At 35.9% G+C, this 18,206-nt stretch overlaps 1 protein-coding gene and 1 long non-coding RNA gene across 2 annotated transcripts; one reads left to right on the forward strand and one right to left on the reverse strand.

Moving 5' to 3' along the window:
* The first annotated feature begins 6,438 nt into the window (after positions 1–6,438).
* Positions 6,439–7,060, forward strand: LOC116142886. The gene is made up of 2 exons (XR_004130059.1): positions 6,439–6,514; positions 6,925–7,060. It is a non-coding gene; the product is annotated as an uncharacterized LOC116142886 (long non-coding RNA).
* Positions 7,061–11,262: 4,202 nt separating this feature from the next.
* Positions 11,263–11,934, reverse strand: LOC116142947 (pathogenesis-related thaumatin-like protein 3.5; the record flags this gene model as incomplete). Its single annotated transcript, XM_031428363.1, has 1 exon — positions 11,263–11,934. A coding segment is annotated over one exon (672 nt), but the record flags the coding sequence as incomplete, so codon positions are not given.
* Between the last annotated feature and the right edge of the window lie 6,272 nt (positions 11,935–18,206).

The raw sequence follows: 18,206 nt of genomic DNA on the forward strand, positions 1-18,206 counted from the left end.
GCTTCCTGATCATCCTCCTCGGCCATGATTCGCAAAGTCGCTTGCCAACCGTCCGGGAGGTCGGACATGTCCAGATCTAGGTTCTTTGCCCGCAGGGAGTAAATAGACCCGATTGCCCAGTCTGCAGCCTTTTCTTCCAGCTCCTCTGACTGATTCTGCATTTCTTCAGTCAGGGAAGCGATTCTCTCTTGACTCTCCTGGAGTTCGGCCTCAAGAGCTTGCCTTTCCTGTTCGGAGGCCTCCCTGTCTTGTTCAGCTCACTGAGCTCATGCGAAGGTCGCCTGGATCTCCTGATCCTTTTCTTCGACCTCCTTGGAGAGCTTGGCGGTTGTCCTTTGAAGTTCTTTAACTTCCTCCGCACGTCGGTCGAGTTCCGTCTTTTGGAAATCCACCGTTCGTAAAGCGGCATCCTTTTGGCTCAGATACCTGTTCGCCGCTTCGAACGCTTGTGTTCTTTCCGCTTCGACGGACTCCAAGCTCTGCTTCAGCTTCGCGACCTCCTCCTCCAGGTCGCTTGTCCCCTTTGCGGCCCCTAGCCGCGTCTTTTCCATGGCCATCCTCATCGCAAGCAATGCCTGCGAGCAAGATATGAGTTAGAAATAAATCAGAATGAAGTTTCAAATACAGCTTGTTTACCTTGCTCAGATGTTGGAACGACGTGGTCATCAGGTCGTCGCCCGCGTCAGCGAACTCGTCGTATGACCCCGATAGCTCGCACTCGAGCAGGCCATAGACTATCAGCTGCAGGTACTCGGGCAGACTCCCTAATGAGTCTAGAACTGGTGCGTCCTTCGCCTTGTCAGCAGCGACTGCCTCGCTCACGGGCTCCTTGCCCGACCTCCTAGATTCCTGGCGCGTCCTCAAAGGCTCCTCCTCGGATTCGGTCTCAGACTCTTCGGCCTGGACCTGTTTCCTCTTCTTGGACCTTTGGGTCGGAGCCTTCAGCCTTGGGCGAGCAGATGGTGCCTGAGCGACCTGTTCTGTCCTGGTCGCTTCTTGCACAGGACAGGGCTGCGAAGGCGTAGCAGCTCGCAACGGCTGTGCCGGAATAGGACCGGCAGCTTCGGCCGCTCTCTCTCTCCTCGATCGAGGGAAGACGAATGGTGCTCGGCGGGGCTGCCCGGACTCCTTTGGGGGCATGGTTTCTGCATTTAAGTTCGTTAGTAAGCAAAATTATTCTACGACCAGAAGGGAACCAGTATAACTTACCTTCTGGGGGTTCTAACGACGCCTTATCGCTGAAAAAACCATACTTCCGCAAGTTCGCGGTTGTCATAAGCTTCCTCATGTCCCGGCTCTCCTCGTCCAGTACTCCGAAAGATACGAGCCTATTTGGGTCGGCAAGTAGCGCTTGTTCGGTCGTTCTGTTAACTGCAAAAGAAAACAGGTCGTTATTATGGATCAGGCGAGCAAATAATGAACCCAGTGAAGAAAAACCTACTTGAATCCTGAAAGCGGCAGTAGCCGTCATAAAAGAAGAAGAAGAACTTTGACTCGTAAGCCCCTGCATTGCTGGGATAGCTATGTATCCCCGCGGCAATGGTAGGTCACCGAGACAAATAATTCGAGTCCTTGTCCCTACTCTTCTTTAGGTAGTAGGCGATGCCGAGCTCCACCGCTGTTGGCTCTCCCAAGCCGCTCTCGCAGCACGCGATGTACATCGCGACAGCGATGACATACGCGTTCGGCGTCAGCTGCATCGGTGCGATCCCGAAATGATCCAGGACTGACCTGATAAATGGATGGACGGGAATCCTCCCTCCACCCTTGAAGATCTCTTCAGAGATCGCGGCAAGGCCATCGGCCGAGCGCCGTGACGACCTAGTGTGGTCGAGGATCACCTCCACGCGGATGTCAAACTGCCTCTTTATTCTATTATATTCCTCAGAGGTGAGAACCGAGTAGACATCGAGGGCTGCATCCTCGGGAACTTCCCGCGAGGATGAGCTAGCTCCTTCCTCGGGTCTGGATGTTGACAGTTCCATTCCAGTCTGCAACATCGACAGACAGGTCATTTTAGCCATCGCATGTCCCTCGCGGCAGCGTGGGACAAATCCCTTAAAACCTAACAGTAACTCAAGCCGCCATCCACGGCTCGAATCCAATGACGGCGTCACGTCTCTGGTGAAACATCGGGAGACCCAACGCCATGGCCCAACCAAACAAATGCAAAAAAAAAAAAAAAAAAAAAAAAAAAAAAAATGGGGGAAGAAGAGAATCTTACCTTTTGGGATGAGTAACCGAGACTGAAACTCATTTCAGTTGCCTGAGAAGCGCCGATCGGAAAAGAATGGTTTCTGGTTTGCGAAGGTTTGTCACTCGAAGCAAAAGAAATTTTGGTGACCTCGTCTGAAAAATACGAGTTTTTATATGGATTGCGAATCGACGGTTACCACCCCTCGGAACCGAAACGACGGCTTTCTCTCTCTCCCCAAATTAAAAGCGCCCCACGTCGCATTAAATGTCGTGATAAGAGTCGTCGTTTCGAATGCGTTACACAACCCATGCTGTCAAAACGGCGTCGGGTCAACACACAACGCATTTAATGTGTCTGACAAATGCTTTAACGCGTGCAGAGCGCTTGACAGCGCAGAACCAGGTTCATTGAATCTTTAAGGTATAGAAAGGAGCGTCCATCAGATCCAAGTCGCTAGGATGAAGATTGTCAGGTCGCTTGGGCAAGGAATTGCGCGAGATCGTGTTCGCCAAGAGTCCTATGCCGAGCTCATCCCATTCAGGTCGGAGCGACCAGAATCTCCGATGTGACTTAGTTTCCAATGTTCGATCCTTAAACCTTAAAAACTAGGGGGCTTCTGTTATGCATGGGAAAATAAGGGCTGACGTGGGAAAGTCACATGAAGAGTGACCTGCTCCTGTCAGAGCAACACGCACACGTCAGACCTGCCACATGATATGGAGCTCACACGTGTCCCTTTCCCCTGCAATAAATCATGCGAAATCAGCTTGGGAAGAGAGCAATGGGACATAAAGCCGGATTATATCCTGACAATCACACCAACCCATAAATTTAATGATAATTACACGCTTCAGCTTGATATAAAATGAAGAAGACCCCTTCATTAAGGGGATTCGGCCATTTTTACATTGAAAAACACTCCCTCTCCTGTATACACATTTACTTTTCATAACTCTTCTGTAAGTCAGTCCGCTTTGCGACCTGACCCACACTAATATCAATACAAATCAGTGGATGTAGGACTTGCTACCTTAGCATCCGAACCACTTTAAAAGCTTTCTTTGCATTTATTTCACTTCATATATTCATTATCACGTGTGTTTATCCTCCAATCAGCAATACGCACGTGACAATTAGTTGGTGCCAAAAACGAGCATCAACAATATATTTATTTGATTTCAAACTAAACCCTTCATTGTTTAGCAAAGGTTGAGGTTCTCTTCAATTCATTTGCTTAAATATGTTATCAAGTATGCAGTGCATGGACAAATGTATATTGAAGCAAATAGCATTTGTTTAACTGCTGCTCATAGCAAATTAATAAAGGAAATAAAGAATTAATCTGTCAATTAAGGTCTTATCCGATTGCACTCTCTACTGTTGTATAAAGTATTTCTGCCGAACAATTTTTGTATTGAAATTTGTTCTTAAATCGATTCTTACGTTTTTACCAGCAAATTTTGGATAAAAATAAAATTAAACTCACCACCCATCGACCACCTCACGTTTCATGAATTTCCAGCAATCTGCATATGGGAAAGCGACAACCCTGAGTCTCTCCAAAGAGTATTTTATCTCCATATATAAACTGACTTGGGCCGAAATGGGAAATTGACAAAATGCTTTTTGTAAGGTTCACCAAAGCTGAGAACAAGAGAAAATAACAGAGAGAACAGAGAAAACACTAGAGAGAATTTCTCTGTATTTTTGTTTTTCATTGATTTATGAGCTTAAAGCTCACTTGCTTATATACATCTGTGTTGCATAATTTCAGCCAAGAGTCATGGATCCATTATCTAACACTCTAACTCAATGCTGACGTGGATCAACTACTTCAACTAACTTAACTCTACTTTTCAGTGCTCATTACATCAGCCTACACAGAGCTGACACTTCTCAGCTACCCATTAATTCTCTGACTTGGCTTGACATAACTCCAACATGTTTGTTTTGAAGAATTCCATGGCTACAGAAACTAACTTAATTATGTTCTGTTTTTCAATGGAAGGCTAGATTTTATCAAACAATTACTAGAAGATCGAACAAACTTAGTTAGAGCATGTGGTTTATATTGTCTCTGATCATGACTTTGGTTATAAGAAAGACTGTGTATTAAAGTAGTTGAGATACAGTTTCTCTAATTAATTGATCAATGTTTCAAAATTTTGAAGATACAAAGTGGGTGATGATCTGTTCATGTAATTAATTAATCAATTCGAGGCAAAAGATAACTAAAGCTAAAGAGTGCTAACACATAGCATTGTATTCCATATTCAATATATCTCCGATTTAAATGTGGAATTTAAGCTATGTAATTTATTAATTTAATTACAGAAACAGTTTCCCAATTACTCTATTACACAGTCTTACTTATAATCTAAGTGATGATCAATGACAAAATAACCACATAATCTAACAGATTTTATTGGATCTTTTTGTTAAAGTGATTTTTTCATTTGTTAAAATGTAGCTTTCCTTTGGTGACTAACATAACAGAAGAAAGTTTTTAGCTATAAATACTTGCTAATTAAGAGAAGCTCTGCAAATTAATTGAAAAAGTCGAATCCTGTTGCAATAATGGCCACCATTAACGTAGGCATGCAATGCTACTTCATAATCTCCTTATTCATCTTCATTATCCGCACCTTTCTTCTTCGCTTTATCTTCAAAATGCTCATCAGCTCATCAAGCACCACCCACTTGCGCCTCCCTCCAAGCCCACCTGCCCTTCCTCTAATTGGTCATCTCCATCTCATGAGCGGAATATTCCACAAATCCCTCACTGAAATCGGCACTAAATATGGTCCTCTTCTCTATCTTCGCTTTGGCTTTACACACTGTGTCGTTGTTTCATCAGCTTCTGTGGCCATGGAAATATTCAAAACACATGATGTCAACTTCTCTTATTGCTCTCCATCTCCTTACGGGGATAGTATATTCCTGGGAAATCTTGGGATTTTCACTGCAGCATATAGAGATTACTAAAGATTAATGATGACACAGTGATAAACAAGATTAGCACTTAATTACATCTTTAGAATTGACAATAAGTTTCAATTACATAAACCTTAAAATCTGAAATAAATTTGAATAATTAATTGAATATTTTATATCTTCAGAAGAAATAAATAATATGTTTATATAAGGTGGTTACAGCTTAGACTCTAATTAAACAAGGAAATAAAATCCTACTTAAACATGAAAACTAATTAAAACAAGAAATTCAACTATTGACTAATTATAAAATAAGAAAGTAAAATTTAACTAAATTAAAACTTCGTGAATCAACTAAACTCTTAATTAAAATAGAAAACTATTTGAATTCTTAATATAGAACCCTAAATAAAGAAGAAAATCGAATAAAGAAAGACAAACAAAATTAAATCCTAATTTAACGCTATTTTCCCTACATCAAATGAAGAAACTTTGTAACTTATCTACTTGGAGCGCAACACCTTGAAAGGACACGTAATGTTAGATGCAAAGAAGTTATGCGACTCTTACACAAAATATTGAAAAAAGCTGGTAAAAATGAGGTTGTGGCCGTGGGTAGTGAATTAGGGAAGCTCGCAAGTAGTATTTTAATGAGGATGGTGACAGGTGCAGGATTTTCAGAGGAAACAGTGAGGCTGATATGATGAATAGGGATGAGACACGAGCCGAGTAGCTCGCGAGCTACTCGAGCTCGGCTCGTTGTAAGCTCGAGTTCGACTCAAAACCAATCGAGTCGAGCTTGAGCAACTCGTGAACAGTAGCGAGCCGAGTTCGATTCGAGCTGAGCTTAGCTTAAACGAGCTTTGGGGGCCAATTTGCAAGATTTCAAAAGTTGTTTTATTTTTAAGTTGTCAAAATTACAAACAACACCCATGACCCATTCGCAAACAAAGACGATAAACCTATTTCAAAGCTCAAACAAAAACTCAAAACCCATTTGGTATTTTTTCATTCAACCCTAAGTCCTAACTCTCCACTACCATTCACCGTAAATCAGTCACTCACGAGTCACGCCGTCGTCGTGGACAAGTTCTCCGGTGCCATTTGCTGTCACCAACTCACCAAGCTTCTTTGGTGCCATTCACTGTCACTGTAAATCAGTAAGAATTAATTTTTGTCCTCTGCATTTGTCCTTAGAGCATTTATGAATCTAAAACTTCAAACAAGGTTGTATATTTGCCTAAAACTTCAAACACGGTGTATCTTTGCTTGATTGTAATGATTTGGGTAGTTGTGCTGATCAATTGAAAGATTTGATAAGTTGTGATAGAAACCTGGACTTATTGACTGAGGATATGCTGAAGCAAGGAAATGAGAAAGAAGGTGAACGAAATAGAGACAACAACAGGAACAAAATAATAATAGTAAAACAAAACAAACAGTAAACAAAGAAAAATAATACGCGCGATTTACCCTGGTTCACCCAATGTGGGCTACGTCCAGCTGAGTCAATATTATTGCAATATGTCTCACCTCTCTCGTTTACAATGAATGAATTGCTCTTAACACTCATAACAAGAGAAAAGTATGTTTATATACTAGGTTTAAGAGATTAAACCTAGTTTTACAAGGATTCCTATTCCTAAGCCCAACCCAAAAAGGAATTAATAACTTAAAAGAAATCCTACAGCGGTTATACATGGAAAAGCCCAAAACCGCCTACGGGCTCGGGGGCACCCGAGTGCGTCTCCGTTACCCATTAATGCTGAAGTAGTCGACAACTCCAACAGAAGGGACCACTGATGTTTTGTCTGTCAATCATGGAAAGTTAGATGACATGATAAAGGCTAACATCATGGGATTTGCAAGGGAAGCTAAAGACACTACTCCAGTACTTGGATCTTCAATATGTAGTTTAGGTTAGGTCAAGAGACACAAGTAGTTGACTTGAAAAGTACATCCTAGTTTATTTTAACCGAAGTTGTGAGGCCTGTAAAAATTTAAACAACTTTATTTTCTGACATTGTCATCTGGATTATGATTATGTATTTGCTTATCTTCATTTGATTTCTTTGTTTTATTGTTTTATTGAGGATTTAAAATTACAACTGTACCGAGCTCGATCAGGCTCGAGCTCGTTTAAGCGTGCTCGAGCTCGAGCTCAAGTGTAACTTCATACTGGCGAGCTCGAGTTCAAACACAAATATTGAAGCTCGACTAAGCTCGGCTAGAGCCCGAGCTCGCTACTATTCATCATGAGCCAAGCTTGAGTACCGAGATACTCAGCTCGGCTCGGCTCGGCTCGTATACATCCTTAATAATGAAAAAGATGGTGGAGGAGGTTACCAACCAAAAAAAAAAAAAAAATATCATACATCTTCATTTTTATTAATTTCTTTGAATATTTGTAAACTAGAATCAAAGTTGAGATAATTGTATTGTATTTGTATACTTGTATTTCTAACGGATATGTAATTGTTAATGTTAATCCTTAATCCTTAAGTTTGGCATCTGTAATTTATAATTATAAGTAATAAAAAAAATGTTGAAATTCAATTAATATTTCAATGTCTCATTATTTTATTATATTTTATAGTGATTATATATTTTTTTAATTAATACCAATAAAAGATGTCGTTAAATATAACATATAATAATATTTTATAATAATTATTAATAATAATTCAAAATTACCATAATTTATGAATATTAAATATTAAATATTAAAAAACAAAATTTGTAGGCTAGTCCACAAAGCACGCGGGCCAGTCCATGTGCTAGGCCTATGGCAAGACCTGCAGGCACGGATTTCTACAGGCCTCAACATGACACGATAAACCTTGAATTTTTAGGCATGGCATGTCCTACCGCCGACTCTATTAATGTATTAGAATTATGACAAAGTGAGACACCCAGTTAACGTGTAAGTAAGAGTTTCCATAAAAAGGAAGCTTGTTCTAATGTAGAATATTATTTGCTCTATATAAGACTAATGTTGTTTGAACATCATAAACTCCAACAGTATACCAACAACTAACAAAGGCAGGAGGATTTTTCTTATATTTTAAATATCAGGGGGACTTTTGTTAGTTGATCAAATCTTATGCGGTCAAGATCAAAACCTTTAAAAGAAATATAAAATAAAAACCTAGTGACGATGTGCAAAGGCAAGGGTGGGTCGGGTGGTTAGGCATAGGAAGGATGAGGGCAATTAGGTCATTCACGTCAGTTCTCTTATAAAAGATAATAATACAATGTAGGGGTGAGCACGAGTAGCGGGTAGAATAGGAACCTGTGGGTAGAACCAAAATCGAAAGCAGAACCTACCCGAAATCGGCACTATGTGAGTAGATTCCGGTTCCATTTTATTGGAATCGATACTGTGCGGTTCTGGTTTCGGTTCTTGTGTGTGGAGGAACCGGAACCGGGACCGAGACCGGAACCTGGAAAAAGAACCTAAAACGGGTACCCTGTTTGGAACCTGTAGCGGGTATCCGGTTTAGAACCTGTTCGGAACTGATTTTTGGAACCTGTTTTGGAACTTGTTTGGAACCTGTTTGAGAACCTGTTTAGAACTTGTTTTGAAACCTGTTTGGACCTGTTTTGGAACCTAGACTGCAATGAAATATTTGTGAAATGTGAATAATGAGGGGTTTCTATTATTTTACATATTAAAAAAAATAAAAATAGAAAAACTTAAATTTTTAGAATAACCTAATTAAATAAATATACAATTATACTTATTACATATAAATTATACCATATTAAAAACTTTAATATATTATAATATATTAATATTAAAGTTTTGATTAATTAAGTGAATAATTGGAATTATGATCCAATTAAAAGTGTTTTAAGTTTTTAATGTTATTAAAAGAATTATTTTTGAATAAATAGTATATTTGATTGAATAATAATATATTTAGTTATTTACTTCAATTATCAAGTTCTATGTATATCTATAGTAAATTAGTAATTAATTAATTATATATGATAAATTGATAAACATTAATAAATTTTATTACTAGTTAAATATTATACTTAATCAATTATATCATTACATTATAGTTAAATGATTACTTAATTAATTATAATTTTATAATATTACTTAAGTGATTTATAGTATAATTAATTATAGCATTACATTAATTGATTACTACTTAATTAACTAACTTATAAGTTATAACATTTAGTATATTACTTAATTACATAATTAGAAATTTAATTAATTATAGCATTACATTATAGATTTATATTATAATTACTTAATCAATTATAAAATTTCATTATAAACATTAGTACAAACTTAATTAAATGATTAAAATTTAATTAATTATAATATTACATTAAAGATTTATAGTATGATTACTTAATTTACTATAACATTACATTTTAGTATGATTACATAATTAATCATAATATTACATAATTAAATGATTACTTAATTGATTATGACATTATATTATAAATATTAGTAATTACTAATTTACTACATAAACATTAGCATAATACTTAATTAGATGATCAGAAATTTAATTAATTACAATATTATATTATAAATTTATAGTACGATTACGTAATTAATTGTAACATTATATTATAATTACATGATTACTTAATTAATTATAACATTAAATAATTAGATGATTATTTAATTGATTATGACATTATATTATAAACATTAATTATAATATTATATTATAAACAAATGATTACTTAATTAAATGATTAGAAATTAATTAATTAAATATTATATATAGTTAAATAATTACTTAATTAAATTATAACATTATTACATTACATTACATTATGATCACTTAATTAATTATAGTATTACATAGTTAAATGATTACTTAATTAGTTATAAATTTATAACATTACATTATAAACATTAATAATTTACTACATTATTATATTACTTAATTAAATGATTAAAAATTTAATTAATTATAATATTACATTAAAGATCTATAGTCTGATTACTTAATTCACTATAACATTATATTATAGTATGATCACATAATTAATTATAACATTACATAATTAAATAATGACTTAACTGATTATGAGTTATGACATTATATTATAAACATTAGTAATTACTAATTTACTACATAAACATTAGTACAATACTTAATTAAATGATTAGAAATTTAATTAATTATAACATTACATTATAAATTTATAGTACGATTACTTAATTAATTGTAATATTACATTATAATTAAATGATTATTTAATTATTAATTGATTATGAGATTATATTATAAACATTAATTGTAACATTACATTATAAACAAATGATTAGTTAATTAAATAATAAGAAATTTAATTAATTAAGCATTACATTATAGTTAAATAATTACTCAATTAAATTATAACATTATTATATTATATTATATTATGATCACTTAATTAATTATAACATTACATAATTAAATGATTACTTAATTAATTATGACATTATATTATAAACATTAAACATAAGTAATTAATTAAATTATTAGAAATTTAATTGATTATAATATTACATTATTGTTAAATAACTACTTAAATAATTATAAGTATGTATAACATTACATTATAGTATGATCACTTAATTAATTATAACATTGTATTATAATTTAATAATTACTTAATTAATTACAACATTACTATATTACATTATAAACATTATTAATTTATAATATTAAATTTACAAGTTATGAGTTACATTGGACACAAATGAATGAGTAATCAAAATTTGTTAGGGGTGTATTTGTAAACTTTTAAGGTATTTTTGTCATTTTTTAAACTAATAGAGGATAATTTATTTTTTATAAGGTACCTGGGAAAGGAACTGAAACTTGTATTTTAGGTTCCGGTTCCTTGAATTGAAGAATCTGTACTATGCGGTTCTGGTTCCGGTTCCTTTTTTTGGGAACCTGCACTGTGTGGTTCTAGTTCCGGTTCCTCCAAAAAATAGAGGGTACCTAGAATCGCTCAGCCCTAATGCAATGCATACTGAATACATATGCATGATTAGTATGTAAATAGTCATATAATACATTTTTCATCTAACATTATCCCATAAAATCGCAATGCAAATGTATGCATTTACATATTTTTAAAAGTCACTATGTAAAGAAACTTCAACAAAAGCTAATCAAGTAATTAGCTCCATTGCAAGTAAAGGCACTAGTCAGATCATCATAGGCATAACTATAAGCCATCGGACAAGATTCCTTGAATATTGTGGAGAATTGGGTTGGTTTGCATGTATTAGGGTCTCCAAAAGCACCAGTGCAACAAGATTCAGGCTTGTTGAATCCTATGCATGCACTTTTACATCCTACCACTTTGCCTTTCTCTACCGATTGTACCTCATTGGGGCACTTTTGATTCAAGTCCGACACACACGTAATAGCCTTGCATTTATCACATGTACTGCCGGAAGGGATTGCAAAAATCGGCAAATTGTAGCCATCAACAAGACTAACATCATAAAAATCCATTGGGCTGCTGAGTGTAGACTCAGCTAGTGATATTGGAGGTGCACCTCCTACCCCTGCACAGTTTAGACCACCACCACAGTCACCAATGATGCACTTTCCCTTACCTGACGGATCAAATGTGCAGCCAGTCCGTGCCCAAAGTCGGCCAGACCACCCAATTGGCGCATTGATGTGCACGATTTGTGCTGGATTCAAAGTAAGTCCTCCATTAGCGAGTTGAGGTTTCCCCGTCCCGTTTAGAATCCCAGGCCATACTTTTTCCTTGCATTTGTTTTGCAACGTAAAAACTGCAGCATCTTTTCCTGGAAAATAATATCACATAATTGGTATTATGCTTAGCACGAAATATAATAAAATAAAGTGAATTAAACTAGAAGAGAATCAATGAGATTCTTGGTACTTCAGGCAGAGATCAAAACCAAAAGAAGATTAAAATGCCAGAACGCCATGAGAGATATCAAAGTTTCAAAGGATTAAGTGAATTACAGTCACTTAATTGAATCAATTGTACGAACTAGAGAAAGAATCAAAGATACATATACATGAAAAGATCATAGACCAAAACACCAAATATGGTAGAAAAGTCACAGGAAAAAGTGGACTGGATGTTTATTGTGACCCTTGTTTTATATAAATAGTATAAATAAGATATTTAGTTTGCTTGGCTGTTAATTGATTTAAGTTATGGTTTAAAACTGTTGACATGTGAATGACTGTACACGCCATATTTAGAAGATTTATAATATTTGATGGTGTCCAAGTATGGTAGCTTAGGTCCTAGTTAGTAAATACAGGTATGGCAAAAAAATGTAATACGGTAAACGGTGAAAAATATGTTTATAAAAATTCGGCCATAAAATTCAGATACGGGAAAAATATGGTACGGGTATATATGGATTTAATATGGTGCATTGTCAATAATACATTTTAAAAAATACGGCAATATCAATTTTAGTTTTAACACTTTTATGGACTACCTGGTTAAAATCAACATAACATTTCAAATGCAAAGTATTCAATTAACCAATAACACAAATACACAATATATAAACACATCCAAAATTGCCATCAACACTTCACATTACACAGATTATATAAAAATATAATATAGATATGAACTTAACAAGGTACTGAAATTTTCCACAGGCAAGCTACCAAAGTTTTACTGCTTGGCTTGAGGGAGGATTACAAGGCAGCTGAAGTTTTACAATTGATCAATGGTGGAGATGCTAGAAGAATGATCAACGGTCGAGATGTTATTTTGTAAAGGATGGCCAACGTGGCTGATGCTTGTATAAAAGAAATTTAATATTCAGTTGAAAAAGTTAAGCAAATAAAAAATAAGTTTTAGTTCTGGAAAGATTCAACATTTTCTCTCTCTCTCTTTCTTTTTTGAAATTTCTGTTTGGTTCTTGAGAAAGTTTCACAACTTTCAAATCTTTTTCTTTTTCTTGATCCTAGGACTCTATTACATCTTCACGCCCTCTAAAGAAGCCACTATCCATCACAATCCCCTCAAGCCATTCTTGAGAAAGTTTCACAACTTTCAAATCTTTTTCTTTTTCTTGATCCTAGGACTCTATTACATCTTCACGCCCTCTAAAGAAGCCACTATCCATCACAATCCCCTCAAGCCATTCGTGTAACCAGACAACCAATCAAGCCCAGAGTCCTCACGACCAACCACAGTAACAAATACAAATATAAGGAAGAAGAAGCCTGGAAGAAGAGAACAAGAGATGAAGAAAGCTGAAAACGTGAAGAACTGAGGAAGAAAAGCTGAAGAAGAACTGAGGAAAAAGAAGAACCGAACTGAGGAAGAAGAAGTGAAGAGCTGAAGAAGAACCGAAGAAGAGAGACCTGTTTTAATTTTTATTAAACACCCACTAAAACGACGTTGTATTGGGGGTGAGATTTTTTTTTTTTTCAAAAATTTGCGAATAATTCACGAATTATACGCGAATTATACGGGAACTCTTATTATATGCAAATTATACGGCAGATTTTACAAAATACATATACGCGTTTTTTACACGCGAATTATACGGCTATCCGTACAATTCGGGTATAATACCCGTTTTTACTAACTAGGGCTTAGGTAGAATTATATTATTGCCTTGTCTATATTGATTTTATATTTATTCTTTTTATTTTATTTCCTTACATGTTACATTTACAATAAATTGTAACTCTTGTACATGATATACAATATACAAAAATTAATCTTTTCTCTTTCTTTCTTGCTTGTATTCTCTTGGCATAATCAGCAACTAAAAGTTGCTACTTTTGCCTCTCTTTTTCTTGCACTGTAATAACTCCATTCTATTCAAATGCTCATAAAATATGCACATAATGAAAACACATGTAAAATAACATAAATAGTTGAGCCCAAATTTTTCTTTCATTAAACATATTTATATACATAAACATTCTTTTCACAAACATTGTAACATGTACAAAACATCAAAAATAGGACAGTGTAGCCATTTCCCTTCGCTTGCCGACGTCCATCCGACCGTGTCCTCACCTAGATCCAACAAAACATGAAAAACAATGGGGTGAGCACAAATAATGCTCAGTAAGTAAATCCTCTACGCATCTATCCCCATAACTATCTCTCTCTAATTCTTTCCTTACAATTCTCGTTTACTCTCTCTCTAACACTTCTCTCTATTTTCTCTTTCTCATAACTTTTTCTACTAACTCTCTTTAGTAGTCATGGCCTCATCTTACCGGAGGCACGGCCGGGACTCGCTCCCACTCTACGTGACTTCTACTCATTCTAACTGATCGGACTCGGTTATGCATGGATTCGGAACCCTTGGCCATGTGAGTGTATAATCTCTCTCTCTCGGGTACTCTCGGGTATAGCCCTCATCCGCATGCACTCTCACGGGCTACACCACTTCTCTCTCTCATACTCATGCCGCTCTCTCAATGCCGCGTACATGCGGGAATACTCTACCCATAACTCACAGGTTCCCCATCGCACAACCTACTCTCTTCTCTTTTTCTCTCTCTTTTCTCTTAAGAAAGCTCACACTCAAAGTTCTCTACTCTTTTTCTACTCTTTCTCTAATGCATAACTAATGAATATGGATGATTCATGCTTATTAATGCATTCATGAAATGAACAAATGCAATGTTGCTCTAAAATCGTCATTCTACACAGGTCACACTAAAAAGGGCATAACTTGCGTTATACACATCGGATTGCTACGGTTTTGGTCTCGTTTTAAAGCTTAGAGACAGGGCTATAACTTTTATGTTTTGGTCTGAGCCCAGTTTAATCTGTAAGATGCCCAAAAATTACTCAAAAAGTCACGGCTGTGACAGGGCAGTTTCTCACTTAGGCATTTCATCAAACAACTCATATGCATGCCCAAGCTCTACTTATCTATAACTCTACTCTTCTCTTTAATCATCCAAAATGGGAGGAAACTCCCTCACATAGTCATAATTCCTGCCAAAGAAAACACTCCCAAAAATATTCATACAAAACTCCTCCAACTTCAATTCAATTTCACTATCTCATCACACATCAAAAACACTTATAATTTAAGCATATCCAATAACTATGACTAAACACACATCTCATCTCAATTTTTCAGTAAGTGTAACATATATATACATAATTAAAATAAATCTCTACTCATTTACTTTTCTTGAATTCTCAACTTGGTTGGATTTACTTACCTAGAATTTGAGCAACTCCAACACTATAATCTCTCCTTGATAGAATTCCCTTTTCTCTTAAACCCTAAGCATATAAAACCATAAGAATTCAAAACTTTAAAATTTAATCTCACATCTTGATGCAAGAATCTTACCTTTGGATGCTTAGGATTGAAAATCCACTCAAAAATACCCAAAATCTATGAATTTCCTTGAAATCTAGTGAAGAAATTTGAGAGAATTTGAGTAGAGAATGACATGAATGGAGGGATAGAGTGGCTAGGGTTTCTACTCTTGAACTCTTATTACATAATAATATATATATATATATATATATAGTTTCCCATTTTGCCCTTGCTCTTCCTTGGAAATTTCATCTATATCCTTTGATTCTTTACAATTACATCCTTATCACCAACACATTCTCTACTAAATTTCCTTTCATTTTACTCCCCACTTTTCCTACTAATTGGGGGTAGAAAGGTCATTATGCCCCAAAGGAAGAATTCTCTAGAAAACTCAAGAAATTTTTTGTTAAGCTCTTCGCCGCGGCGAAGAACATTCCGTCGCCCCGGCGAAACATGGCAGAACCTACCCATGGGTGCAGCACCTCATCGCCGCAGCGAAGATTCTCCTTCGCCCCGGCGAAGATTGGATTTCCAAAATTCACCAAATCTCAACCAAAACCAAGGTAAACACATACCAATACAACATACAAACTCAATTGAAACTGAATCAATGAACTGTTAAGTAATACAGTAAATCTTAAGTACGTACCTCAAGTGGGGTGTTACATGCACTCTGTGGTAACTCAGTTGCTTCTTTATGCTACTCCAATATCAAATTCTTACATAGTGTCAGAGTAGGTTGCCCTACCAGCTACTCTCCTTGTTCCGTACTAAAAATCCAACTCCTATCCCTTACCTTTTTTTTTTTTTTTTCATGCAAAACAAATTATAGGATTAGTTCTTCAAAACAAAATGGATCCAAACCCAAAAACCACAACAAATCCAATTACACCCGGCACACCAAATATTGGCTCAAATTCGATAAACAACCAAATTGATCCAAGCCCAAACTGAGAAAACCAAGCCAACCGAAACACATAAATAGGCCCATATTGTTGAACCGGTCATCATAGCCACAAAATTAAACCTAAATACCGCAGTTAAAGGTAAACAAGGTCGAATTCACAGAAAGTAGGACTAACAACCTAATGTATATTTGAGTATCGGAAATGAAATTGGAAATTTGATTAAGTAAATTAAACAAACTAAATTCAAATAATAAAAGCTTGAAATTAAAACTAATGGAGACTTTATAATAAAAACGTTGCCGTTATGGTTTTGGTTCGACATGGACCAACTCACACAATTCTCCTCCACCCTCTATGATCCCCTAAACCTACAAGGTAAGGTAAATCAATATAATGGCTTGTCGGCACTCTAGGTATAATCTATCATGTCTCACCCGATCACTCAAGTTCGATTGGTTAAAGACTATCATTGACGGCCACAAACACTACAAGATAACACCACTAGTTGGTACATGATTAACAAAAACAATTTGTCAACATGTATCATCCAATCAACCCACTTCACAATAAACACAACAATAGTAGAAATGACATTAAATCTTAAACAACTTAATTACAATCGATGCGAAGTAATGAAAAGCAATATTCATCATTTAATTATCTCAAACCAACGTCTATCATTTAGTAAGTTCTATGAAAACATTCAATCACAATGGACAACAATATTCATCACAAATTATGCTCAAACCATATTAAAGTATCGAAATCAAACATAAAACGAAAATAAATATAATTTGAATACAAGAAACTTAACCAAATGTCCAACATTCGGACTCATCCAACTAGTCAAGAGCCGATGGGGAGAGTAGTGGAGTCAATCTCGATCTCGCCTACACCATAATAGACAATTAGGAACTCAGTCGCTTATGGTGGTGTCTACGGAGGCTGAAACGGTGGAAACAAAGCTAATCTTGGCGGAGAGGAAGTAACCAACAACGATATGATGTGAAGAAGAAGCAAAAATGACCAACAAACAGCCCGGAATACAAATAGTCACACTCATTGGAATACGTTAGTTTTTTGGCGGGTCTTCTGGCAAATGATGGCGGAAATTGGATCCGAAGGTACCAATGGAAAACTCTAGTGATGGGGAGTTCAGATCAAGTCTTAGGGAGATGAAAGGTCACCGGAAATGGGAGAGATTGCAGCTGGAACGTGAAGAGGCGTGATGACAGTGATGGCAGATTCTAACATTTTTTGTGACAGCTGAAGCTTGGAATGGATATATCCGGCATTGGAGAAGCTAAATTGACCACCAGGGAAGTGCAACATCGCCAAAGGTCACTGAAAATTGGCGAAATCACGACTGGAATGCAAAACGTCGCGGCGGCAAAATGCATGATTGCGGTGGAGATACAGGACAATGATGATTGGTGCAAAAAGACGATGAACTGTCGCAGGAGAAACTCGTTAGAGCTTGATCGAAGAAGGTTACACAATCTCAAATTTCAATCCAAACATGCCAAATTAGTAAGAAAAATTCAAAATATGATTTTTATACAAAAATTCATAATTTCTCTTAATTATCTCAATATGATTTCATTTTAGTCACACATAGGATCTTTTTATCAACCAAAATAGAGTCACTTTCATGACTCTAACAACTCCCCAACTTACTCTTTGCTCGTCCCCAAGTAAAGTAAGAGGAGCTCTTTCAACATTCTCACCAAACCATACAGAATCATATTCATTAACACCCAAGGCATTCATCAAAAGGTAAAGTGAAGAATTTGAACACAACAAGCAAACAACATAATCCTAAATAAAGAACTAAGTTTCTATCAAGATTTGCCTATCTCCATTGAAGCTT

Source organism: Pistacia vera, unplaced genomic scaffold (genome assembly GCF_008641045.1).
Source record: "Pistacia vera cultivar Batoury unplaced genomic scaffold, PisVer_v2 Contig421, whole genome shotgun sequence".
In the NCBI taxonomy this organism is placed as follows: Eukaryota; Viridiplantae; Streptophyta; class Magnoliopsida; order Sapindales; family Anacardiaceae; genus Pistacia; species Pistacia vera.